The 27,067-nt window shown below is 44.0% G+C and overlaps 1 protein-coding gene across 4 annotated transcripts in view; it reads right to left on the reverse strand.

Annotated features, from left to right (window-relative positions):
- Positions 1 to 5,068: 5,068 nt before the first annotated feature.
- The window catches only part of SLC7A10 (solute carrier family 7 member 10), a 40,432-nt gene continuing 18,433 nt past the window's right edge, over positions 5,069 to 27,067 (reverse strand). The window contains exons 2-11 of one of the 4 annotated variants that reach the window (XM_035337161.1): positions 21,813 to 22,017; positions 15,581 to 15,732; positions 14,777 to 14,902; positions 13,438 to 13,591; positions 11,677 to 11,800; positions 11,478 to 11,581; positions 10,274 to 10,370; positions 6,982 to 7,131; positions 6,468 to 6,645; positions 5,069 to 5,378 (exon numbers count right to left, since the gene is read on the reverse strand). In XM_035337161.1, coding sequence (XP_035193052.1) covers positions 5,251 to 5,378; positions 6,468 to 6,645; positions 6,982 to 7,131; positions 10,274 to 10,370; positions 11,478 to 11,581; positions 11,677 to 11,800; positions 13,438 to 13,591; positions 14,777 to 14,902; positions 15,581 to 15,732; positions 21,813 to 22,017 — 1,418 coding nt within the window. In that variant the 3' untranslated portion in view covers positions 5,069 to 5,250. The remainder of the gene's footprint in view (positions 5,379 to 6,467; positions 6,646 to 6,981; positions 7,132 to 10,273; positions 10,371 to 11,477; positions 11,582 to 11,676; positions 11,801 to 13,437; positions 13,592 to 14,776; positions 14,903 to 15,580; positions 15,733 to 21,812; positions 22,018 to 27,067) is intronic. The other 3 variants (XM_035337162.1, XM_035337164.1, XM_035337163.1) reach the window with 3 other exon arrangements.

Raw genomic sequence — 27,067 nt, forward strand, 5'->3', positions numbered from 1 at the left:
AGTTGAAGCTGTGGGACCTGCATTGCTTTTTCTAGCTAGTACGTGTGAAACCTTACCACTAGCAATTCCCTGTTGTATACAACTGTCTTTAAAAGACACATGTACACATGCCCCCAGTAACAAAACATAGCCCTGAAGCATACAACTGGTTAGGTGTTATTACAGGGGTTAAAAAAACAAACAAACAAAAAAACAAACCATTGCTAAAACGTAGCACTTCATTTCCTATAGCTGGGGGCTGTGCTTGTTTTGCTGATGCTTCCTCCTCCCCAGCTTTTGTTTACATCTTTGGAGGGAACCATTGGTTATATCCTGCTGCTTTTTTTGTTAGAAGGTTGGGGACTGAGTTGTTCTGTGTTGATAGAAATTTACAGGCTTGGAAATCTTTACCTGTATAGGAGAGAATTGGACAGACTTCGCGGTCCTCCAGATTTATCCATAATCATGAGGCATGGGAAGACACAGCTTGATTTGGAGGGACAGTACCACCTCACCTGGTAGGAAGTGTTTGCTTCATCATGAAGTGCTGATTCAGCTACAATGATAGTGGCACAAGCAGTAATACAAACCTAATAACTGAGGTAAGCAAGGCTGAAATGAATATAGCCCATAAAATGGAACTAAAGTAATAAATGACACCCGTGCACTTGCAGCAGTGTTTGTTGACAGCCTGTGTAGCACAACAGATGTGTCTTCTGACAAACCAAGGAGTTAACTTGAAAAGCCTTAACGGATTTATGTATTTTTTTAAATTTTACTTTTGAGAGAGTGCACTGCTTTTGCTTATTTAGGATTTTTGGTCTTCACAGGAAGCAGCTTTAATCTCCCAAGCAGGAGGTAGGATTTAGAAGCAAACTCTCCATCTGTGACCTGAACCTTGCAGGTAGCAAGCCTAATCTCATGTTTCTTGTCAGCCTGTTAACATAGCAAATTGTTAAATAAGCCATCCTTCTCTTTTCAGATGCTGTCTCTTGTGTTCTTGGCTCCAGGGATTAAATGGTCATGAGGGCTGGTGTGAGTGGTGGAAGTTTACTTTTTTTTCCTCTCTTTATTCTGTCTCCTGCCTTGTTATGCTTTCCAAGTTTCCCTCCCTTCTGTTACTATCTCTTACCACAGGACTTTAAGACTTTTCTTTTTGGTCTCTAATACAAACAACATCTCTTGGCTACTTTCTGATCCTTTTCCTTGTATTTTCCTTTTTTCATTTGTCCAAGTGCAGAAGGTTCTCATATGATTGAAGCTAGAGTACTGGTGAGAAGCATTGAGGAATGAAGTGTTTTTTTTTTTTTTTTTTTTTTTTTTTAATAATCAAAAAAACAAACAACAAGGCTTTGCTTTTTATTAATAGGAGACTGTAGCTGCTCCATGCTGGTAACTGGAATTCTGGAGATTAAGGAAAAAAACTCCAAGATTTACCCTGATTTTTTTTTTTTTTATCAGGTTCATTTGTGACGTATATTTCAATATTTCTAAAACTCCTCAGCAGCTCAACAGTTGCCAGCTTCTTGTCATGTAGTGGTTGGTGCATATGAGTCAGAAACCAAATGTGTTTTATTTTCAAAGTTTAAAGAATTCACAAATGAGTGAGACTAAAATGAGAATTACCTTGCTGAAGACATCTGAAAATTGCTTGGGACAGAATGCGATTGAGCTTGGCTGGTAAAACTCTCTGGCTGGTTTGAGCTTGTTTGCTTATCTTTTGATATATTTTAGTAAAGATATTCCAACTAATATGCTTGCACGTATAATGTTAAATACACGGTGACTCATTAATCCTTTCTGAGTTGGGTGAAAGCTTTGAACTGAAAAGAGTCTCTTACCTTGACCCTGCTGAGGTCAAGGTGGTCTGCTTTATGTACTAATACAAAATGAAAACAACCAATTCCTGCACCAAGTTTAAGAAAACACTTCAGAGTGGCTAGGTCAGCAGCAGAGGTTGTGCTGGGCAGCTTTGGCTCATTACCCTTGTGTTTTCTCATCTGTGCCCACACAGCTCCTATTGCCTATTGAACACAGTCTTATCTGGGAGAGGGACTGTCTTCCTGTTGTTTAGTAGTGTGTAGCACAATGATGACATGGTCTGTGATAATCATATGGTGATAATGTGGATAAGAACAAGCCAATACAGCTTCTACTGACTTCAGTCCAAAGCTAATTTCAGGTAATACTTTTAAAAGTACTTGGATTATCTCTATTTTCCCTTTGAAGTTCTCTGAATGATGTATTATTGCCAGCATTAGAAGAATAAATAGCCCAGGGTATTTTTCTGCATTATAGCCTCTACTATTTTATATATATATATATATATATATATATATATATATATATATATATACACAGATACATAAATAGTTTATAATATATAGTTTTGTATAACAATGCATTGATTTTAAAGCTTTGTTTAAACTCTCTTTTAGCACCACTGTTCGTACCAGTGTAATTCAGTTAAAGTAGCACTAGTCTGTTTAGTATGAAGCTGGCTGTAAAATTGTGTGACTTGGTTTCAGAGAATGACCTGGACTGAGAGAAAGTGTACATATTGCAGCTGAGGTAGGGACGTGTGTTGTTCTTTTTGCTTTAGGAGTTTCTCCTTCAGAGCAGAAAAGCTAATGCACAGGTTATCGTTAATTATGTGTCAGTAAAAGTAAGGATGAAATGCTGCAGGAAACAAAAATCAGCAAGAGTTGTAATTGCTACAGCAAATATATCAAAATTACAAGGATCTCAAAAAACAGAATCTTCCTTTTGGAAGGGACTTGCTTTTCTGCATCAAGTAGCACAATATTCTTGTCATACTTGTAGTGTCAGCTGTCTTGGGGTTTTTCCTTTGTTCTGTGGGCTTTAAAATAATAGCAATTATGTCTCCTTTGGGCCTTTTGCTTCATCTTTTGGAAAAATCATACTTACAAAGAGTTGAGCTGCTAAATTTCATTCAGCATATGAATTTGTCTTACTAGTTCTCTACATTAATTTCTGTGGTTAGAAATTGTATGCACTATGAACTGGCTTTTGCAAAGACTTTAAAAAATATGCATGATGTTGGGAGAACAGATGAAGCTGTTTCTAAAAATGAAATAAGACATCTTGGAACAGCTTTTGGGGATTGGTATGTAATTCAAAGATGAGTTCTACTAAACCATCCTGTTCTAAATTCAGCCTTCCATTTTCAGGCCAAATGTTGATTGTTTTAAAGCATTAAAATACAATCAGGGAAAGCTTGAGTCAGAGCTAGTTAACACCTATGAGGCAATTGGTCCTTTAATTTTCTTTGATTTCCTTAAACAAAACTCAAATAATGTCTGGGCAGTGGTTGCAGATTATTATTGTTATTACCTTTCTCATTACTGTACAGACTTGTCTCAAGAACTGCAAAGTTTCTGTGATGGCTGACTTCCATGGCTTAATTGTTTAAACAAACAAAAATAAAACCACACCAAAATTTGGCAATTCTGTAAACAATCACTGTTGCTGGTGCTGTACTATGTTTAATTTGCCCACTAGATAATAAAGTTAAAGCAGAAATTAATCAATTAGAAATTGTCACGGTGGATTTTGAACTATGGGAAATAAGACTTAGCCACAAGGGCCTCAGACAACAGGCTGTTTGCACGCTGTTTAGCCAGTGTAAATGTGGTAGGTGTACACAAAATGGTAAAGAAAGAAAAGCTAAACATATATGATTTTTATTAGCAGATTTCATATACTCTTACTGTTATTTAGGATGTGATACCTCTTTATGTGTGTGTGTACACACAAAACCATACTTCTTTTTATCTCATTACATATTTTAATCTCTAACTATTAATAGCCTTATACGAGAAGAGAAGTATAAACTGAGATTTTCTAGTATCTACCATCCAAAAGTTTGGAGAGAGATGGATAGATATTTAAAAACAAAAATACTAAATAATACTAAATAATGAATTGTAGTGGAAAGACACTTTCCTTGAACTCGTCCAATATTTTGAGTCTATTCTTGTGTCTTTGTATAGCATATGGTACTTGGCAAACTGAGGGATTAATGAACCCCTAATTTTTCCACAGAAAAAAGGCTTGCGATACACAGAAAGATACTTTTCAAATTAATACTTTTAAAATTAAATTCTTATGGCTGTTACCAAGGCTACTGAATACGATACTATTTATTTTCAAAAGTTGCAAAAGAACAGTAGCTATTCAAAATGTTGCTTAGAGCTATTCTTGCATTATTCATTTTCAAAAGATTCTTTGGTGTGAAAGGGGCCATATTGCTACAGCAGCAAATCTCTATAAATTAATTAAATACATGAACTACATTTTTTGAAAGTGTTTGCCACAAATAAAATATGCAAAACACCTTCTAAAGAGCATCTGATGTGAGAATGATTTAGGCTCATTCTTTCACTGAGCACAGTTAAAATGGAGAGTTTGTCTCTAAATCAATGTGGAGCATCACCCGCTTCATTTGTAACAAAGAAGAACGCCAGGCTTTGTTCCTGGGTCTCCCTCGAGCTCCCACTGCTGTGCAAACCCCTGCACATCTCCTTCCCCCTGGGGCTGGGCACTGAGCTCCTCCTCAGGCCTGGGGTACAAGACACCTCTTTGCAAAAATGCTTCAAAAATTAAGATATTCGAGATTTTATCACTACTGCATTTTTTTTGGTGTCACAAAATGTAGTCTGGGCTCAATCTGACTGTTGATTTTGTACAATTTACTCCAATGTCCACCCAGGCTAGCTCCTGTCCAACGTGATTCCCTTGCCCCTTCCAGCCCTGCTCACACGGATGCTCCAATGAGCTGTTCTTTTGCTCTCTCAGGTCTGAACTTCAAGACCGCATTCTGTGTGGGGATTCACCCGACTCAGGGGCAGCAACAGGATTTTTATGCTGGCATAGTTGTCCCAGTGTCTCCTCCTCTTGGTTTTTCCATTTTGATTTTGCAACAGGAAACTGACCTGCTTCTGAAATACCCAAATCTGCCTGTGATAGACCCTTATGTCTGCTAAAATAAGTATTTCAGAGCTGTAGCTGTGCTGCATTCCCCTGCTGAGCAAGCATGCTACCAGAAATAAAAACAACTGGTGCCTTATTTTATATTTTATTTTTTTTTCTTTTTTCATTTTTTTTTCCTCAGGGAAAAACTAAAAGCTACAGATGCCATAAAGGGTGTAGCTTACTATTGGATCTCTAAAAACTTTTAATTCCAGAAAAACTTTTTTGCAAAAATCGGCATGTAAACAAGAAGCCCCTTCAGCCCCAGAGGCTGCTCTGTTATTTCCTCAGGGAGGTCTCACTGGCTGGCAGGTGGGAGCGGGCAGCAGGCGCCTCGTCCTCTTCGGCCACCCCATCCTGGGGGTAGACCACGAAACACAGCTTCTGTCCCCAGCATGTCACCGACTCTGCAGAGAGCAAGTGTGCAGTGGTTAGTGCGGCAGCTCGAGCGCTTCTCAACCTCGCTGTGGCACCTGAAGGACGTAACGCCTGACATGGCGGCCATTTTCCCAGCTGAGGCCCTTGACCCTGCTGCACTGCCCCCCACCCCTCCAACGGCTTTTATCTCTAGGGAAGTGACAAAGTAGTGTTGGCAAAGCACAGGTGGATTAAAATTGGGCAGTTTTAGAAATGACTTTGCTGTGAGGGGTCCTTCACCACGCCCAGAGGCTTGCGGAACCAGTGCATGAGGCAGGGGAGCTGGGCCGGGCCTGGTGCTGTGCCCCTGAGGCAGCGCTGGGGCCTACCGGTCACTGTGAGCCTGAGGAGAGCCTGGCTGCAGGCAGCAGGCACCGTCTCACCTGAGGTGAGGGCTCCTGTTCCCTTCTCTCCTCATGGGAAGTCTTTGCCTCAGAGCAAAGCAGTTACAGGCCAAGCAAAACCAAATCCCAAATGACCTGTGCAGTTTTATGCGAGTGATAAAGTAAGGCTTTCCTATCTTTTGCGCGTGAAATAATTCATCATGCTGTACAGGCATTGTGTAGTGCTGGTGGGAGGAAAGCAGAGCGAGGGACAGGCATGGCCTTCTATCATTCTTTTTGTGATAGTTCAGTTGGGTTTTACGTGCTTAAAGTCATATTCTTATGCATCTGCTTCGTGGCTGAGGCCGCAGTGAACAAGCTGGGTGGATGGGCAGATGGATGCCCAGGGACACAAAAGGAGGTGCATGTGCCAAGGAGTGAGGAAAGCAGTTGCCCACATGAGCGTGCTGCACAGCCACAAAAATAAAACTGCTTCCTCATGTCCAGGGAGTCACTCAGCTGCCTGACTGCCCGACAGCTTGTCATTACTTCTGATTAAAAAACAAAGTATTTCCATCTGCAAGCAGCGCATGGCCTGCTTTGTAGAGGAGTTTAAGGGCTGTGCATGACTGGCAGTGGTGGTTGGGCTTGCTGGAGGACTTGACACTGGCTGCACAGAGGCTGTGCAGAGCACTGCAGACCCCACTGTGAGTGTTGGCCGTGAGGAGTGCACCAAGTCATTGTGGTGTTGCTTACCTGTTAACCTATTTACACACTTTGGTTTGTTTCTCCAGTAGACTCCAAGAAAAAACACTGGCACTCCAGTTAAAATGATAATAAGTCCGACACCACAGACAACTGGCTCAGAGTATATGCTGAAGATCAGCAGAAATGCCCAGAATGCCAGGTAAGTGACAGGGATGAGGAGGTTCACCTGTGGGGAGAGAACAGAGCAGAGCATGACTGTGCAGAGTGACAGTGGTGGCTGTCTGGCAGCGGGGACTAAGGGATCAGAAGCCCTCAGGGTTTTGTCCCCCTTCCTTCCGCCACTGTTGTCCTCTCTGCCCATCCCATCAAGTTTACTTCTGGAAGCCTTTGTATCCTATTTTTAAACTCATGGCACTGTGTGGCATGGTTTGGGACCCTGAAACGTTACCATTACATCCCCAAATGAACTGATGTTCAAAGCTGGAGGACAGAGGGTTTGATTTGCCTGTCCTGCCCTTTGCATTGCTACTGCAGCCAAGGGATTTAGCTTTAACATTTTCACCTTGATAGGTCTGAAGATTTTGGGTTTCTTCCAGCGTAACACAATCAGGCCTATAATTGTCACTCCATAGCAGAGGTAGTTAATAAATGACACATAGTTGATTAGCGTGTATGTGTCTCCAACAAGCATGATGATAAGAGTGGCCAAGCACTGTAGAGACAAAGATAGTCTTATGTGAGTCATAACTAATAAGGTAGCTTAAAAGCAATAAAAGCAAGCAACAAATAAATAAAAGCAGTTGAACTCCTGTGTTTATGGTCCTGCTGTGTTGCCTGAACAGGACATTTCTGTACCTGCTTTCAATGACTGCACTCCACCGATTTCCATTTTAAAAGCTATTGGACCCTATAATAAGGACTTCTGGCAAAGGTCAGATTGTCTATTATGAGGAAAAAAAGGATTTCTGGTAGACTAATATTTTGTTGTCAGTGCACGACTTTGTTGCAGGTGCCCTGTATGTTATAAAGAATAAAAGCTTTGCCCTTTCTCCCTACTGTCCCATGGCTCATGCTGCAGATGACCACCGTCATTAATCTTCTGCACATTTCTTGTGTTAGGAAACTGACGGATGGCGGAAATTTCCATGCAGACTCTTGCTTGTTTGTATTTTATTTCTGAATAACTCTGTAAAGTCAGGAGAGCTGACTCAGGGTTCACAGGGTTGCTCATCAGATCCTGTCCCCCCTGCCCAGTGGTACCACGCGGTGTGAAGACCCCTCATGCCATGGACCCATCCTGTAAATGTTGTCTGCTGGTGGCCAAAACCTAAGGGAAACTGAGTGTCCAAATCCCTCCAGAGAGCTTTCAGGACTTGGCTCTGTGTTGCTCCAAGCTCTCTTTTTGCTTATGTCCTTTTTTCTTAATTGTCTGTTTTAATAGCAAAGGTCTCTAGGGAGAGAGGATTTCTGTACCAGTGGCACCAGTAATTATGCACCACCATAATCAAATGACCCGTTGGTCTCTCCATTCCCCTGTTAAAAGCCTCACAGGCTTTGCAGGGGTGGAGGGGATTTCAACATCTTGAGCAGTCTCACCACAAAATTCATTTAAAATAGGGCAGTGTTGTATACTGGTGTCACATAATATGCTTCCTGCTTTCCTCTGAAAGGTGGACAGTGTCAGACATGCATCCTACCCTTTCCTGCCCCTAGCAGGTTTTGCACTGAAGACACATGGGGCAATGAGGTTTCTTGTGTAGGTGACATGAATGTGTCAGAGCTGCTTGCTGCGTGGGCGTAATTCCTGAGAGGTATTGGGCTGCAGAGGACTGTGTTGTTTCCTCCCCTGATTACCATGCCTGACGACAGCCTTGCGCAGCAGGCGTGAGAGCCTGTCACTCTCTGCTGTCTTGCAAAAAAAAAAAAAAAAAAAAAAAAACCAACAACCACCCAGTCTGTTTATTTTGCATTTCGCTTGGACTGTTCATTTTTGAAAGAATTAGTAAAAATACAGATCTCACTGGTGATCTTAAAAAGGCCTTTCTCTATGTACAAAGAAACCTTTCTCCATGCAAAAAGCTTGGTGTTATGCACTGCAAAAGATAACCTAATGTATTAATAAGATTTGCCTGAAGTCTGACCTAATTTGCTATTGTAGCTGCCTACACTATATTATTTTTATATTTATTTGTTAAATTAATATTTCATAGCAGCATCTGATATACCCTGTGCTGCATTAAAGTACCCTCAAATGATGAATTGATATGCAGTGTTGGTTCTGTAATTTGCACTGTAATTTAAGGGAAATGTTTGGAGCAGACTGGGAGGCTGGCATATGCCTGATTTATCAGCCCTGCTCAGTGCAGGCAGCCTGCTCGTGTTGTGGCTATTTCCCAGTGAAACAGCCTCTGAAACTCAGCATGTTATTTGAGCTGATGTATTTCTAAGGGCAAAGAAGTTTTGCTTCATCGGCATCAGCCAAGTTCAGCTGCCTGGCATGAGTCCAGGATGGAGCCCGTGCTTTCTGTTTGCTCGAGACAGGACAGATGGGCTATATGGTTTACCCTGAAACCCTGTACTGGCAATGCACGAGATGTTTGTTGTCAAGCACTAAGCTCCAGGAATGCCATAACGCCTCAGCTACACAGGTATTTTGTCATAAAAGTGGAATATGCAGAAGGTTTATCTGATGAAATTATGTCAGTGTATTGTGCCAGAATTGCTGTTAGAGCCAGGAGAGTCACGTGAATGTGCGCTGCCTTAGTGCATCTTGTGTCAAATCCTCATTATTTTGAAATCAGGGGCAAATCTGCAGTTGACTTTGATGCCACTGAGATTTCAAGCAGATGCCCTTGGGAGAATTACCCTTGCTTGGGCCATTAAGTCAGGGACTGCAGTACCTGGGGTTATTCTTCCTCTATAATGTCTTCTTTGCCACAGTAAAAAACATCACATATTCTAAGTCAGTTATTTGTAAAAGTGTATAAAGATATTTGCTTCAAATAACAACTTCTGTAAGTCATTAGTATCATGGAAATTTTCAGTGTCGATGCAAAGGAGAGAGATATTCCTTCAGGGAAACAGCAACCCAACAAGCCCAAAACGTCCCAACATTTTGACCAGTGTTTTCTACTCTTTGTGGATTACCCTCGTTTGCCTGATGTATTCATTCAGCAGATACTTTATTCAGTACTGCTGTAATGCTTGACTGTACTTGCTTGTTTTCACAGAAAATAAATGTTCCAGGTCCTCAGAGCTCTGCAGTCTCATCCCTCACAAGACATTTTGCTCATTGTGTGTAACATTTGGAGCACTTTGTCGTTTCCCTGGGACCTGCCATGTCTATGGCTTTGGCAATGGGATCTAAACTAGTACAGCTAGAGTGGAGTTAGCAGTGACCATGGGGATTTCCTCTGTGTTAATTGTTTGCAGAAAGCAGGCAAAATCGGAATTTGGATTTAAAAAAAAAAAAAAAAAAAAAAAAAAGCTAATATTTTCTTAAATGAGGTATCTCCATTTCCAGACAAAGACACACTCTGTCTCCCTTGTGGGTAGGAGAAATGATAATGGGCTTAAATTGCAGCTCAAGTTAGATGTTAGGAAATCACTCCAAACTGCAAGGGTAGTTGGGAGTGGGATTATTTAGGAGGCTGAATGCTACTTCCCCCTGGAGCTGTCAGAGTTTCTCAGGCAGCACCCACCAGGAGTCCTCCTGGACAGCTTGTTTTTCCTCAGGAATATAAATGACCTCTCCAGGATTTTTCCAGCTCTCCTTTCCATGATTCAGTATTTCTGAGAGCTTGCCCTGGTCCGAGCAGGTTACAGGACGACAGGGCAGGGATGGCAAAACTTACACAGACAAGCAGGGCGGGGATGGGCGTGCAGTGCTTCACATGGATCATGGCAAGCAAACTTGGTAAATGTCCTTCTCGGGCACCAGAGAAACATAACCTGAAAATGAGAACAGGAACACTAATCCACTGCATGTACAACAGCTTTTTCAATATCTAGCTGTACAGGGTCTCTAAGCTCAACTGCCCTCATGGGTCTTGGAGTGGAAGGAACCTGCTCTCACTTGGTGCTGGTTTGAGGCTGGGGAGACCACGGCTTGTTTCTTACTTCCACGGGAGACTCATGCATAACCTGGCGTAAGTTGTTGAAGCTAGACCGTTTGGTATATGAGGCTAAATGTCATCTGTGAAACCAATTCGTCTGAGATGCCTAATTACCTCTGAGGATGAGGACTGAAATCTGTTCAGTCCCTGTCTGCCAGTGGCATTGCTGCTTTATCCAGGGTAGGGTGAATACAGTGCAGGTTGTGAGGCAAGCAGCCATGTCTCTAAGGCACAAAAAATCTCACAGATCACGTTTCTAGTGTCAGGAGAATTCTGGATAAGGTTTCATGTGCCTTAAGATTTCACTTTTAAATGCTTAACCTGTTACATACCTACTCAGATTTGTATCTTATGCTCCTGTAAGTGATAAGATAAATAACTTTCCTGAGGTACTTAAGAGTTAGATTGTTTCCTCATTTTTTTTTTTTTTTTTTTAACTTTTAAATTGAGTTCAGACAGGTCAATTAATACAAATAGACTTTACAGATTCTGGTCCTGCTATCAGCAGTGTACACACAAAGCATCTTGCCTGGAAGGAGTTTCTTCATCACGAGAATGACATGTCTGTAACTGGGAACAGAACCAGGCCCTAAAACTCCTTTTTCAGCTAAGCATAATTTAGCTTGTAGCTACTAGAGCTTTATTGATGTAAAATTACTTTGTTTCCGTACTGAAGCTGTGTTTGGCTCTTACTGTGAGTTGTTGCACATCTGCAGACACTTTTAGTAGCTCATAAGGATTATTTTGCAAGAGTTTCTGTGATTCAATATTACATTTGCTGATTGAAACAGAGCAATTCGTAACTGAACGTATCCAACATGCCCAACAATGATCTCATGTGCTATAACATCCAAAATGTCTAGCTAGCATTTCTTTAGCAAATTAAGTTAAAACAGCCCCTCCCCAAATTAGATAATGTTCATAAAATTGTACTCCATCTAACCTTGATGAGGTAAATAGGTATCCATTTATTCCTCCAAATGTAGATAGGGCCACTGAGACTGGCATAACCCAGGAAAAATAGCCCAGTAACTTTTCACCAAATGTCTAAAGCAACAGAAGGCAGAGAAACTGAAATACACTGCAAAGCACAGAACTGAAATCAAAGTGTATTTTAGACATCCAGGGAATGGTTTACTTACTACCGCCACAGCGTTGGAGGACAAGAGCTCTTGGGGTGACATGGCAGTGAAATATGCAATGTTGGTGAACGTGTACACAAATGTCACCAATGGGATGGATATGAATATGGCACGAGGTAGGTTCCTAATAAAAGAATTAGGAAGGTAGATAAGAATTGAGTCATACACAGTGAGACCACAACAGCTTTGTACAGCCCAGTTCGGCGAGCCACATGGGTTTTTCTGCTGTTTCTCAGGCCGTGACTGAAAGAGCACCGCCTCTATCACCTGTTTGACCCATCGTGATTTTAAGAAGGCTGAAACTCTATGAAGCTTTGTCATGCTTCATGTGACAAAAAATGCCCCGTGCTTCCCTAGGGCTGTCTATAAGGCACCATGTTAAAAATAAAATGCCTTGGTTTGTGTTAGCTTCATCTACTCTGGAACTGAATTGGATCCTGTCGTTCAGGTGGCTACCTTAGCTCATCCCATCCCATAAAGCTCATTTGGTCATACAATGCCATGGTAACCTACTGGAGTGAAGATTTACTTAATTGCTAATCCAAAGACCTCTTTAGAGGTGTACAGTTAAACAGTTCTGTATCTAATGCAGTAACACATTTTTTTTGTGTCCATCAGATTTGGAAAAAAGGCATTTTTTTAAGCGCTTTACCCTTTGTGATTTTGATTGGATTTAGTACAAGTTGGAAGATATTTTTGGTTGCTGAACAACCTTTTTATGTTTTATTTTCCCTTCAGGGGCTGCAAAAATAATAATAATAATAAAACTCCATCCACTCCCTTTTTCTTCTCAACTGAGACCATATTTGCCTTATTTAAGACACAACTTCTCATTGTTCAGCTTTGAAATTGTGGTGGCCCATTAAAATGCTGGTATTTTAATGAGGGAACACATTACTGATTTTTCTTTATTCCTGCCAAGATCTCTGGATGTGCACATTAACACTCAGTTGTGTGAAGACCTGTGCTGGGCTGCTTGTGAGACTGCAGCTTTAATTCATTTTCATCCAGGCTGTGTGAGAGCTTAAGCTTCTCCTAGTTTAATTGCTGTGTGCATTGAATGCCCAGAAATAACTGATGCTCCGAGAGCTGCTTTTGGCATTCATCATTCCACTTTACCATCTCAGAAATTTTGAAACTTTTGAGCTTTGCTTTACTAAACTAAAAATCTTGTTCCCTCTGGCTTTCCCAGCCTGCTGGTGATAAATCATTTCAAAGCCCCTTCCTGCACGCACGATCCCCAGGGACAAGACATGTGGCACCCTGCAGGGTGGGTGCCCACAGCTGCGCTGCAGGTGCACGGCAGAGAGTGCTACCTGCATTGTCAAATAACTTTCCAATCTTCTCTTTCAGGTGTTTGCGCAAGATCCCTTTGGGTGAACAAGCAAAGCAACTTGCAGATTAATTCAATGTTTTTCTAAAAGCAGACTGATTCTCCCTGTAGGTACGTGTGACATCTCATCAGTGGTTAATTCTCTGCTATAGATTCACTGTACGATTTGACAGTACCACAATGATAATACTTGGTCCATCAGCTGTTCTGATTGAGCTGATTCTTTGTGCAATCTGTCTAATTTCAGCGTTGGTGCTTCTTTAACTTGCCTGTTATCCTTTCTAAATAAAATATCTCTCCTTTAGAAATGCCAGTCCTGTGGACATGTAATGACATTGCTGCAGCTTATTAAATGAATGATATTATCAGATGGCCCCAAAGTTTCAGCACTTCAAAAAAACTTGGATGACACGGAAATGGATACTTGCCTGCGGGGATCAACCAACTCCTCTGTTACATAGTTCAAGAAGTTCCAGCCACTGAATGCAAATGACCCTTGAAGGAAAGCTAACGCTAAATGCCCCACGGATGGAGTCATCCAAAAATTGAATGCTTTGCTGGGTGTCAGCTCTTCATAGTTTCCTGCACAGAAAACACAAGCAAGAGGTTAAGACTTCCCCTGAGAGAAGTGCTACCCACCAGAGACACCAGGAAGTAGGTGAACTCTTATTTTATTCTTTTTTTATTGCTTGAGTGGATTTGAGACTTCATGCTCATCGTCTACAAGTCACCACGGGCTGGCACTCCACTTGCAGTGCTTTCTAGGGGTTGGCATCCTGGGGAGGCAGCTCAGGCTGTACACACAGGCATTGCTTTGCGGCTCTCTGCCACAGCACCAGCATCACTACTGCAGCATACAGCACCCTTTGTCAACTTGCACTATTCAAGGATGGTTCCTTGACAGGGTAGACTCCTGTCCATTTTTAATGCAGTTTTCTTTTGCAAGAGTTTGATGTTGTTTAGTAGAAATACTGGAAAAATAAAATATCTATGGGGCTGGAAGATTTGTCAAGTGTTGGACTGTTATCACTAAGAAAAAATTTCTGCTCTGCAAGTGCCCTGTTTCATCTTTCCTTACAAGACTCATCATACACATGATGAAAACATCATGAGCCTTTTGTGTTCTCTGTTTTCCATTAAGTTGGCGATGCAGCAAGACATTTTTGCCAGTTTTTAATGTTACAAAAGACTTTTTGTAGGAAATCAGACTAGTGCCCCAAATGAATCAGGTGTCTCCCTGAGCTGGGCCCAGCATTGCTTATTCAGTCTACGACCTTAAAATTTGAGGAGCGTACAACAGATCATAAATTTCCTGTAACTCCTCTAAAACATCTTCAGATGCACTCCTTTATTCTGTCAAAACCAACAATGCAGGGCAGGAAAATGTGGTTAAGGAGGACACAGCTGATTGTTGCACCATCTTTTCATGACTCCGTACGCTATGGTCATACAGAGGATACACCTCCAGCGTGCCTGTGCTTGGAAGAAATCCCTTAGCAGCACTTGAGATGAATGATTTTCCACTGGGTCACGTACATCTGCTGTATGGGGGTGTTTTTATCCAGGTGCCCCGACCTGACAACAGCTCCATTGAGCCCAGAGAGCACCCGCAGCCACCATAGCCCTTTGCAGCCCAGGGGCTGCTCCGAGGGGTGCAACCTGGCCCTGCTGCTCAGCTAAAACCTGTCGCCCCTTCGGGTTGCTCTGTAAGGAGGGTGGAAAAAATCAAGTCTAGCAATAGTACCATACCCGTATCTCACAGAGTACCTTTAAAGATCTGTATGAAGCCCACAGTAATGATAAGGGCCAAGGCTAAGAGTTTTCCTGCTGTAAATATATCCTGAATGCGTGTTGCCCATCGAACGCTGGAGCTGTTCACCCAGGTCAGGAGTACTGGAGAGCAAAAGACTCAATTCAGTGAAATGAAATTACGTTTATTTAAAAACACACAGTCAAAAAGCACTGCAAAACATGGACTGTTGCATGTGTTCCCACAGGGGGCTCAGCGTGGCTGTGAGCAGAGGTGAGGAGGGAAACGGTTTTGCCCTAAGGGGCGCCTGGCTGCAGAAAAGGACCCATTGCAGCTTTCCTCTCTGGGGCTCTGCTGCTGGGGCTCCCCCAGCTCGATGAACTGTGCCTGGTCATCAGAGCCCAGCGTGCTGACTGAGCCAGGATTTCTGCCTCCTCTTGGGAAAGGGTGAATGCCTTCTTTCCCTGAAGCTCCACCTCACTCCTGCTGGCTCTGTAAGTAATTAATGCAGAGCCGGTGGCGGTCTGCACTTCCTACATACTTGTATTTGTGAATGTAAAAAAGGACTAGGAGGGGCTTAGCTGGTGGGAAACCTGCACTGGGTGAGCTCCCCAGGACCTGTTCCTTGCAGGCAGGTGGGGACGGACTGAACGTCCCACATGGGGCACAGAGTGTGTCCTAGGACCTTCCCGCCTGGTTTTTGGGTTGCAGCTGTGCCCCCATACAGCGGGGCTGTAAGCCCAGCCCTGCTGGAGCAGCCCCTTGAGTGGTCTCATGCAAAACTGAGGCAAGCTTTGTGTACGCGAGAAGGAAATACTCACGTAAACACACCATGGAGAGGATCCTGGAGGCATTATAGGGGGGAATACAGTTAGGGAACACAGGCTGCAGGACATAGTTTGAGAACGTCAGCGCAATGACAGCCAGACTGGTAGGGTACATGATAAGCACAGCGCTCCAGAGCAGCAGAAACCTGAAAACAAGAAAAGGCACAAGAAAAAAAGGGCTAGGTTGTGCTGGAGGAGGGTAACACAAAACCAGCTGTGTAGTACTTTGGGATGGTGCCTGAGGCATTGCGCTGTGTTCTCATCCTAACACCCAACAGTCACCTGCTTGTGCTTCTCCTCATTGCTTTTCCCATGCTCTTGGAGCAATCTAGGTTTTAAGTGAAACATTTCTAAGCAAAGCACAGTTTAGAAATGTGTTGGGAATGAGCACTAAGATCATCGGGCACCCTTTGATTTAACTTTGTGTGTCAAAGGGAAGGTGGCTCTATTGTTCCTGGGCTGATGTGTTGCCATGTTTCAGGCATCTCTGAGGGGCTTGGGCTGCTGCCGGCTCCCTGCCAGGTACTGGCTGCTTTCTTGGCATCATCCAGGCTGACCCTACACCGTGAGTGAGAGCAGCTTGGTGCTGAAATGCTCTGCATTTGCCCGGGCTGGTGTCTGGCCTCAGCTCTGGCTGAAGGCGATCGTACCAAACCAGGAATCCTGGCAGATGCAAAGTTGTTCTCACTCTGGGAAAGGGAAAAAATACTTATCTTATAAAAGCAGCAGTGGATCCAGTTTGTGTTTAAAAATATTTTAAGTGTTATAATTTCTGTAGAAAAAAGTGATCGTTGCAAGAAAATGAATTATTTCTTACCATATATATACACATAAATGTAAATACAGATATACACACGCATTAATTCATTCTATTCATGCACCAGTGTGCAGTAGTGTGCAGGGGTGCCCAGCACAAACAATCAGAAATGACATTTCCAGGTAAAACAGCAGAATTTCTAGATTATGCTGTGTTGCTCTTTTGAAGGCTGCTCGCTCCCAGCATGCCTGCCTGCTGCCGGCCCCTTCAATCCGGTGCATCTGGGGAGGTCTCTGCTGGTGCAGCTGACCTGGTGGGAGGGCTGTGCCTGGTGCTCGTGGCCAAGGTGGTGAGTGTTTCTCAAACTTTTCCTTTGCCTTGTTGTTTCTGAGAAATATGGGGCAACCTGACACTTCCCTTTTCGTATTAACTTCAGAGAGTTAATTTGGTAAATTGCCATGATGCAAGTACTTCCCGAATGGTACTGTTGGTTTTTAAAACCCAATGCATGTACGTGAGACTCCTTTTTTCAATTCTTAATGCTTTTTATTGTGGTTCAGAGTGGTTTCCTCTGGTAACTGGTTTGGTTGTGCAGTGCTAAGGGTGACATACTCAGGCTGGGGCAGCTCTGCAGGCTCTGCTCACCCAGCAGGAGTGTGGGTGCTGGGGACAGCACAGGAACCTGCGTGGTTACATCACTGAGGACTAAATACGTTGTCTTAAAGACTGAAATCATTGTTTGTGATAGTGTTCTGGTGGTGCGGGGTGAATTTAAGCTCAGACCTTATTGCCCTTGAATGAGCCCCAGCTGTATCTGCCCCAGAGGCATCACCTGCAGCTGGTTGGGATCTGTCAGGGTCACACAGGTGATGGCTTTTTGGGGTAGAACCTTGTTCCTCCCTATGGCTTTTGTCTTCCCAAACAGTCTGTGTAGAACAGAGAGCTGAATTCAGTTAAAAATGTTCAGTGTGAAGAATTTTTCTGAAAACACTATTTCAGCCAAAATTGGCACTTGCTTCTATGTTGTAATATAAAGTGCATTAAAGTTGGTATCTGGTAGAATATGGTTTAATGAGAATGTGAATAATTCAGTAGATTTCTGACAGTCAATTTGTTTCGTGCTGAATTGAAATGCATGCAGGACTGATAACAGCAATTAAAGTAAATGCAGAATTTTAGCAGAGGGTCACAGAGTTGCACTATCAAACAGGAAGCTCAGATGAGAGATGGCATTAAAATAAGAAGGAAGCTTGCCTAAGATGTAAGCCCAATGCTACCTTATTTTGTCAGGTAAGCCTTAAGCAAAGCCTAGTTCAGATTAAAAGCTATCACTGCTGGTCTCTCAGATGATATTGGGGCTGGATAACACTGCAGTGCCCTCTCCTTGTTCCTGTGGTTTGCCCCAGGTGCATGCTGCCATGGCTGGCCCGTCTGTCTGGGGATGTCTGTCCTGGTGTTATGCTGGTGGCATGACACAGAGCGTGCTATGGCTGGCGGGTAGGAATCAGTACAGATATGAATACCCAACCCTTGGAGCCTGCTAGGAAATTGTTGCTTTTGAAGTACCACCTTTTATTCCTACGTTGTGTTGGAAGACTTAAGACCAGGATTTTCCTAGTGAAGAACAACTGTTTCAGGTCTGCTGTAATTAAATAAAGTAACACAGTTATGTCTGCAGGAAATCTCAGCCCTAAGTTTCAGATGTCCTCACTATCAGAGTGTGCACAAGCTGACAAATTGAATTGCAGGCTCTGTGGCTCAGGGTGTGCTTTCTGTCCGTGGCAGTCCTGGATGGGTGTGCAGAGGCAGCGTGCCTGGTGCTGGAAGCCCAAAGCCCAGTTTGAAGCAAGGAAATGTCCTGGCACCTGCAGGGCAACTTGGCCTGGCTGTTCCAATGGAAAGGGTGGAATTACTCCCCTGGGTTGTGGCTGAGGGTGTTGGGGCTGAGCCCTTTCTGATAAGCTTTCCCAATTACTCAGTAATTTACAGTACTACCAGAACCTGAGAAGTTGTTTTCTCTCATCGCTGACTAAGAGGCTGCCAGACCTTTAGAAAAAGGCTCAAGACAGCTGAATGTACAGAAAAAGGAAGATGTAGCTGCTCTTGTGATTCTCCTGCTCATGCTTAGGAAATCTGAGTGTTGCAGTTTGCATGGGAAATGTGAGCTGCTGTGTGTGCTGATGGCCAAAGGGCTGGTAAAGCAACCTCCTGCCTTCTGCTTCTGAGCAAGCCCCGCTTGTGTAATGAGCGTAAATGCTAGCTGGATGGCTTCCGCCATGCTGTTCGGTGTTGAATCTGGTCCAAAGTCCATTGACGTTAATGGCTATCCTCCCATCAGTTTGGATGTGTACTAGACAATGTCTCTCATTAGATATTTTTTTTTTCCTCCCTCATTTTAGAAACACTGCGGTAAGTGACAATCTGTTGTGGGACTTCCTGCTTTTAGGAAGCAGTGGTATTCCTCTGGAAGTGCCAATCCTTCCTGGACCAAAAGTGTGTTTTATGCAGACACCACTGCATGCTAATTTGCTCACCCATGGAAAGCAATAAACAGCACAGATTGATCTGGATCTCTAATAGAGTACAGTGGAGTTAGTGAAACCAGTCCTCAAATACACATTTGGGATGTGCCTGTGCTCCCAAAATGATGTCACATTAGATGTATCATAGAGTCAGAACAGTCTATAAAACCAGAAAGGCAGAGTGTACAGTACTTGGGTGTCATTAACAAAGGAATACAATTTGTGACAGAAACCATTGCTCAGATCATCCTATCACAGGAGAAGCTGAGTAAGTTCAAGGAAGTTTGAGCTAGTTTGAACATTATTCATATTATCCTGTGTTGCTGAAAGAAGTATTGCCTTTGGAAACTTTAGATTGTGCAACAACAACAAAAAGGAAATACAGAAGTACATTTGAAGCGTGTTTTACTTGTGGTTTGAAGTAACATTTATCAAAGCTTTGGGTTAGAGCTCTCTGCTGACTTTAACACTTAATGATTTTATAGTAAGGGTGTATGTTCAGTCATCAGTCAGTGCTGGTGAAAGCTACATTAGTTGCAATGCTATTGCTGAGCATCCAAAAGGAAGTTGTATTTATCAGAAATACACTAGTGGGTTTTTCATGAAGCTGAACTTAGTTGTTTTCTTCTGTAAGTACACCTATTGAGCTTACTTACTATTTGGGGGAAAGTTAGTTTTCTGACCTGCATAACCCTGCAAGTACCTATGCAAGCAAATGAACTGGGCTCAGTTACACTGCTTGGCAGCATGGGATGTGACAAGTTCCCTGCACTTAGTTTGCCCATGTACAAATGCTATTTAACACCAAGATGCTTCCAAACAAAGCTAAAAGCGGAACGTCTGTTCTCTGGTACCAGCCCAGAGCCTGGAGCAAGAAGAGCCCTCCCTTGTCTCGTCCTTCTCCCTGGATTTGCTGCTGGGAAGGCTGAGCTGGCGCAGAGGTGAGAGCTGCCAAAGGCCCCCAGCCCCTGTGTGCCGCTTGGGTACCAGCAGTAACCTGTAGGTGCAGCCCTGGTGTGTGTTCCAACCCTTTTAAAATACCTCTGTGTCTTTAACCTGTTCTTCCAAATGTGCTCCCAGACTTTCTCATTGCCTAAGGATGCCTCATTGTGTTGCCTCCTGAGCTGTCGTTCTGCGTTTGAGGTAGGTGCTGCGTCCCTCCTGCAGAACAACCTGCACATGTGTTTCTCTGCAGCTGCACAGCATTTCATGCACTGTGCTTTGACGTGGAGCCCAGCCATGCAGCTAGAGTTTCTTCACTTTGGGAAGTGCCTCTCTTTCGCCTGTGTCTCTTTTATTCCCTTCATCTTTCTACATCCCACTTAGCAGCATTACAATTTCCATCCCCATCCCCTGCCCGCCCCACAGCCAAACACCAGTACTGCCAGGCACAGGACATGCGGCACCGAGTACTCTGAACGCTGCTATGATCAAACAGTTCTTCCTTGTTCCTTATACCTAATGAGGGAAAACAGGACTGGGGGTGGTGCTGTGAATTTTGTGTGCAGGAAGGTTAGGGACAAGACAAGAAAAGTGAGAGGAGATGTTGGGGTCTGGGTGGGTACATCTCATGCTCCTGTGATAAATGTCTTCTGCGTGCATAGACCAAACCAGCCAGACCTGTCATTGGGGGGGGTCTCGGAAATTCCTTTGGCATATGGACTAAAGTTGTGTGTGCTAAATTTGATACTCTGGTGTAGAAGATTGGATCAGAAGACAAAAATGAACTTTGGAGAACGGAGCATTTCTTTTTCTGGGGGGTGATGTTGTGCAGGTTCCCAAAGCCCTGCTTTCAGCTCAGACCCGCCGATGAGTGCTGGGGGGCATGTGTGCTTCTGGAGTAGAAAACAGAGTGCTTGTGATAGTGCTGCTGAACCAGTATAAGGCAGTGGCTCAAGTCTGACAAGCATCAGAAAACCACCTTGTCATCCAGTGGTTCTTCAGGTGCTGGCTGTGCAGGGTGTCCGGGTGGTGCTGCACCATGGCAGGCATGAGCAAGGGTACAGCTGGTGACACAGGGTGACTGCCTGCTTGCATTATGCCTGTCCTGATCTTCAGCAGCTAGCAAAACTGTGGTGGATTTGTTTTCTGTCTGGTTTGCTTTCTCTAGTTTGCAGTTATTGTGTTTATTTATTTTTTTTGGTAATTAAAACACCAACACATAGCACGGCCTCGTTACTTGTGAATTAATGAACTGGCCACAACATTTTGGTGTTCCTCTACTGAGCTGTGAGTACAGGGAGACAATTTAAGTTTTCTTGTTAAATACACAGTAAAATCTACAGTAAAATATAAAAGATGACTTCTTTTCACTTGTCCCTTCCTCCTTTAGCCACACAACTCCTAGCTGTATTTCCAAAGAGAAGCCATTCCCTGAGTTAGCAGCCCCCTGTTTGCGTTTACAAGGCTTGGTGCTTTGTGCAGCTGAGGAAGTGGAGCTACAAGCTGGCATCTGTGCCCAGGCCACTTCTGTGGGCCAAATTCCTCCTTGAGAAACTTTCTGTATTCTGCTGCAGGAAGATCTTGCAGTGTAATGCCATAGCATTATTTGCTGCCTTCTCACCTCTAGCTAATGGAGAGCTTTGGTTTATGGGAAGCAGCTCCAGCCTGGTAACCCTGGTGTGTGAAGCTCCTCTAATACAACGTGCTTGCACTCATGGCTTGTGCACAGGAATGTCACGTGGACACAGCATCGTTTATAGCGTTGTTCTTTCCTGTAATTGATTAGATTGAGTTGGGGAGGAAAGTGGAAAGCATCCATTGCCTCCAATCTGAAGGCAGAATCAGGAGCCCTGCATAGGGGCAATGGGGTGAGAACAGAAAGGATGACTTTACAAAAGCATGTTAGCGACAAATGTTCTGTTTCTTCCACATCAGATGTCTTTTCCCCACTAAATACTTAATGCAAATGTGTTTTCAAATGACTTTGAGGAGATATGGTACTCACCCAGCTAACCCACCAAAGATCTCTGTGACGTAGGAATAGTCCCCTCCTGACTTGGGGATTGTAACTCCTAGCTCAGCATAACACAGTGATCCAAGGGCAGCGACCCCACCGCCGAGCACCCAAATAATGAGAGCGAGTCCCACTGAGCCGGTGTGCTCCAAAACCCCTTTGGGCGAAATAAAGATCCCAGAACCAATGATGTTACCTGGAAGGAACAAAGGTTTGCAGTGAGATAAGTGAGTGAGGAACTCATTTTCTTTTTTGTAAAGGCAAACAAACTCAAACACAGCACCCCATCTCCCGCCCCAACACCTCTTTACCAGGTTTCACGTGCTTATTTTATCTGATTAACCCCTGGGGAAAATGCTGCCATTTATCAGAAATCAGGCAGGGTAAGAGTGTATTCAGATCTGCTGAAGCACTTCAGAGATATGGTGAACATCTGTGTTTAGAGGTTTTGTGGCATGAATTCAGGCAGCTTGAAAAACTGCCTGCTGCCACCTGCCATGCCCAAATATTTCATTGAAATGAGTTAAAAATGTCTTTTTGATCAAGATTTTTCATCTCCTTCTGAGGATGGGAGTTCATTTTTTTTTCTGTAAGTTGGGTTATTTATAATGTAGGGGCCAAGAGGGGCTCTCATCACAAGGGCAAATTAAAGGTTGTGCTTGGAAAAGTCACTTCAAAGTCTGGAAATATTAAAAATCTATTAACATTTAATGTTTGCAATACATGTGCTGCTTAGTCTGCCCATAGATCTTAGGGGGATATTGTGGCGTGACTGCAGTGTGGGACAATGTGGACTTTGTCCTTCTAATTTTGTTCAGTCAGCACATGAGCCGAGGGGGTGCTGGGTGTCGCAGATGCTCTCTGTGTGCGTGGGGCCAGGGCATGGTCGTCCTCCAGGAGCAGTGGGAGCTGCCCTGCATGAGGCAAGGCCTCATAACCGCTCACATTCTGGAGGGGGACTTTTTGGTGTCAGTCAGACTGGGAATTTTTTGAGCAATATCTAAATAGCACTCTTTCCCAAAAGGGGGTGAAGACCTTATGTCATAGAACTTAGCTGAGGCTTTTCTTCCTTTATGAGTTGGTGTTAAAAGCCTCACTTGCAAAACTGACTTTCAGCCTATGTTGTTGAACTGCATTTCTTATCAGTACAGTTAAACAAACAAACAAACAAACAACCCAAACCAAGAACTGGATACCAGTTGTTAATGAGTTATTGGTATCTAAATGAGTTTCTCTGCAGTCTTTGAACCTGTGTGTCAGCAAATCTAAGTTTGCTTCCTCCCCTCTGCTTTATAAGTGCTTTTCAGCTCACAGTGGATAGCATGTTCCATAAATGCATCCAGGCATTCCAATTTTTGCTGCGTTTTGCTTCAATTCTATTCTTGCATTTCTGAAAGCAGCTTCTGTGAGTGCAGAGAACCCAGCTGGTTGTGCCTGTATGTAGCTATGGGTTTGCAGCACGTGTGTTGAGGCAGATAATCTATCTGTGGTTTAAAAGGAAATTAGGGTAGAAAATAGACATCTCCTGCAACTGATAAGCAGGTGGCTGCTTCCTGGAAAAACAGGGAGGGTGAGCGGCCACAGGGGAGCTCTGCAGCTCACAGATCCCTGCTGGAGGACCCAGAGGGTTTCAGGCTTCGTGAAGCAATAGGCTGCTTGTTGCATGAGGGTTTCACCACGGGTAAAACTATTCCCTGGGTATTAAAAGTGTTAGTGTAGCACTGTAATGACAAACCAGAGAATCAAACTAAATGCAATAATATATAATTCAACAAAGATCCAGTCTTGGGATGATGTGGCTGGACGCTTGCTGTGCCTTTGCTATTCGCTGATGTGTCAGTTTGTGGAAGGGCACAGCTCCTTACTGGTGCTATGTCAGGAATAAAAGCAGTCTTTTCAACGTTACAACTGAACCCAGCTTCAAAGTGCCCCCAGGCTGCTTCATCTGTGGTGCAGCAGCTGAAAGTAGCGTTGTCCCTGCTCAGTAGAAAGGAAGCACTGGTGCAGATTAAAGAAACTGATGCAGACACCCCACAAGTTGTAAAATCAGTTTAAAAAGTCATGACATTGACCAGACTTTTTTTCAAGTTTTCATTTTAATCAGTAAGCTTTAAGGATACCCCCATTCACCTTTTAAAGAGTCCTTCTGCTGCCAGAGGAAGGCCGCAATCACTTTCTCTTTAGATGAAAGTTGAGAGTCACAGCTGCCTTTTGAAGACAAACACTAAATATCACCAAAATGTTGACAACACCTTTGAAGTGATGTCATTAAATCTTACGTGGTACCTGAAAGCCACGTAAAAAGAAGAAAAGATTTGCTGATGTACTGTTAAAGGGCTCAGCAAGCGACGTCTGTAGTTGGTTCACTTGCCTGCTAATGATGCTCAACCTGCTGGCCAGCGCCCTCCAGCCTGGTGTCACTTTTTGGGTACCACTGTCCTGGTGAGGCATGGGGCCTTCCTGTGGCAGTGACCCCATCCCCTGCAGACAGGGTGGGATGCTGCGCGGTGGCTGGGGTTGTTGCCATGTCTTCTTAAAAAGTGGCAAAATGCAAGATAGGGGCATGCTTGTGTCCAGGGGGGAGCTGCAAGTACCAGGAAAGTGATGAAAGACTGACTCGAGGCTGCTTAGACTCTTCCTTGTGCTACACAGCCTCACACAGCTGCCACCTGTCTGCCAAATGAAAGGTGCTCTGCTAAAATTCACACCCTCTCCTGTATGAGGGAAGGACTGTGGCTGATGGTAGCTCCCCTTGGTGCAGAGCATTTATTGGGGTACCTAAGTGCAGCTGTGTGAATCCCCTCAGCCTGACTCGGGGGGGGTGCAGGGGCACCCCTCTGGTGCCATTGATTGCATATGGAGAGATGGGAACGAATAAGACAGCCTGGGAAGATGCAGGGAGCTACACGAGGGGAATAGAACACCCACCTCTTCCTGCCCGTGCTCTTCCTTCCTACCTTACCCTCCAGAGAACGAGGACTGTGGCGGGAGGAAGGCAGGAGGATGTGCCCGGCCAGTAACGGAGCGGAAAGAAAGGTGGGGGGCCAGGCCGGCTGCTTCCTCCTGCAGCGAGCTGCTCCGGCGGCTGAGCAGGAGGATGTCCAAATTTAACTCTTGTGTAAATAACAGGGGGAAGGGAGTAATCACAAACTGGAGGTCACTCAGATGGGATGCAGGCAGGAGAAGTGCCAGGACTGGTACGGGCACATCTGCCCTTCCCTTTCCTTTCCCTGAGTTTTAGAACTGACATCTTTCTTGGTTTGTATAATTCTGCTCCTCCCCTGATTCTGTATGAGGAAACAGACTCCCTTGATGGGTGCTTGGGTGTTGCTTTTGGGACCAGAAGTGCTTTCTATGCATTAAAAAAAAAAAAAAATCAGATGAGGAATCATGGCAGCTTGTGCAGAAGGAATGTCCTGAACCACCCCGTGCCTGCCCCTGCCCAGCGCTCTCATGTTCAAGTAGCTCCTGCTACTTTTGCTAGCAAGCAGTGAATGCAAATGCACATCCTTCAGTAAGCTGTGTGCAAGTGTTTCCACCTCCACACGATTTTTGTCACCTTATCATTGTGTCATTATGTGTAGAAAGGAGAAAATCCCACCACAGCATGATATTCCAAGTGGTGACAGACAAGAAATTGAGAAAATCTTCAAGCTCACATGCAGTGCAGTATCTCTGGAGGTCCCTCAGCACTGGGAAGCTGTCTTCATGCCTGGGTTTTCTCTACCTGCTCAGGTACTTTGGCTGTAATGGGAAGATCTGTGGTGGGCTGGAAAGAGTGGGGAAATTGAGAGATCAGTGGCTGGAAGCAGTGCCATCAGGCCATGACATTGAACCCAGGGGAGAGAGAGTTGAGTGCTGGTGAGGTGCAACCACAGCGACAAGGTGGCAGCAGTGATAAAGTGCAGTCTAAATGCACAGACAGAAAGTTGGCAGCTTGGTGTGCTTTTAAATGTGCGCATTTGGCCTTGACAAAGCCCTGACTCGCTCCGTGCTTTGGGTTTCCATCCCAAGGAGAGGGCATTGCTCAGCACCGAGAGTCTGAGTGCCGGGTGGCAGAGAGCCTGCTGACAGCAAAAAACTGTGGTTTGGACCCAAAGAGCTGAGGAGAGGAGAGATCTGTGGCACAGCACACCGTGGAGTAACACCCTCCTACTATGGCAAGACCTCCAACACAGCCCTCCTTGTGCACGAGTCTGTGTTACACCAGGAATAGCCACTATGTCATTTAGTCAAGGTTAATTTGAGGTATAGCCATCTGTAGGAGCAGGACAGGCGGAACTGGCAGCCTTCTGGAGGCTCATTTCATGCAAACATTCACTGATTTTTTTTTTGGTTAAATTAAGTAGTTATATTTAAAAATCTAATGTCCTTCATCAATGAGTATGTTATAAGGCAAAACTGTTCCAAACTCATTAGGATTTCCTATTATTTTGCTCATGCAACATGTGTGAAAGTCGTATCAGCCGGAGTGGAAGCGCTACGCCCCTTCTGACAACAAAATGTTCTTATGGAAACGTGCCATGGATGTGGCAACGTGCCTGGGAAGTACCTTCGCTTCACTCAGTGGTTAAAAATAGATATGGTGGAGATGCTGAAATGCTTCAAGAAGAGATGCCAGAAACTGCCTGATGAGAAGCAGAATTTTAAGGCGGTACCCTGTTCTTAGGCCAGTAGATTTAGCAGTAAGGCAAATGCTTTACCCACAAATAGGTATTTCTAAGTAAACCCTGGTCAGCAAGAACAGACGGGAATTTGGAGAGAAATTCCACAGCGAGAACAAAACTGGCTGTGTGGTGCTGGGAGAGTCGCATTACTGAGCTCACTGTGTCAGGGATAATTTGTTCCAGCTTTACTACTGCTGGTACTCCTGATACTCACTATGTTTATTTTTTTCTTCTAATAAGTGAATAGGTGGAAAAAAGGAATTCCTTCTTGTAAAACAGTCACTCTTTCCACTCCTTTGTGGCCTTTGCTAGAACTCCTTGCAGCAAAACTACCTATTCAGACCTAAAGGAAACTAATGCTTAAATCACAAATATTCATGTCTTGGCTATAACACAGAATAAGATCTTTAGATCCATGCATATATATACATACATTTATACATATAAACTCCTGTTGGAAGTAATACACCCTTAACCCTGACTAGGAGGTATCAGCCAGGTTCTGGGAGGCTGTGTGACCAATTCCAACAAAGCAGCACTAAGCAACCACAGCAAACACCACCTCAACTACCAAGGCTG

This window comes from Oxyura jamaicensis, chromosome 11, assembly GCF_011077185.1.
Source record: "Oxyura jamaicensis isolate SHBP4307 breed ruddy duck chromosome 11, BPBGC_Ojam_1.0, whole genome shotgun sequence".
Taxonomy (NCBI): Eukaryota; Metazoa; Chordata; class Aves; order Anseriformes; family Anatidae; genus Oxyura; species Oxyura jamaicensis.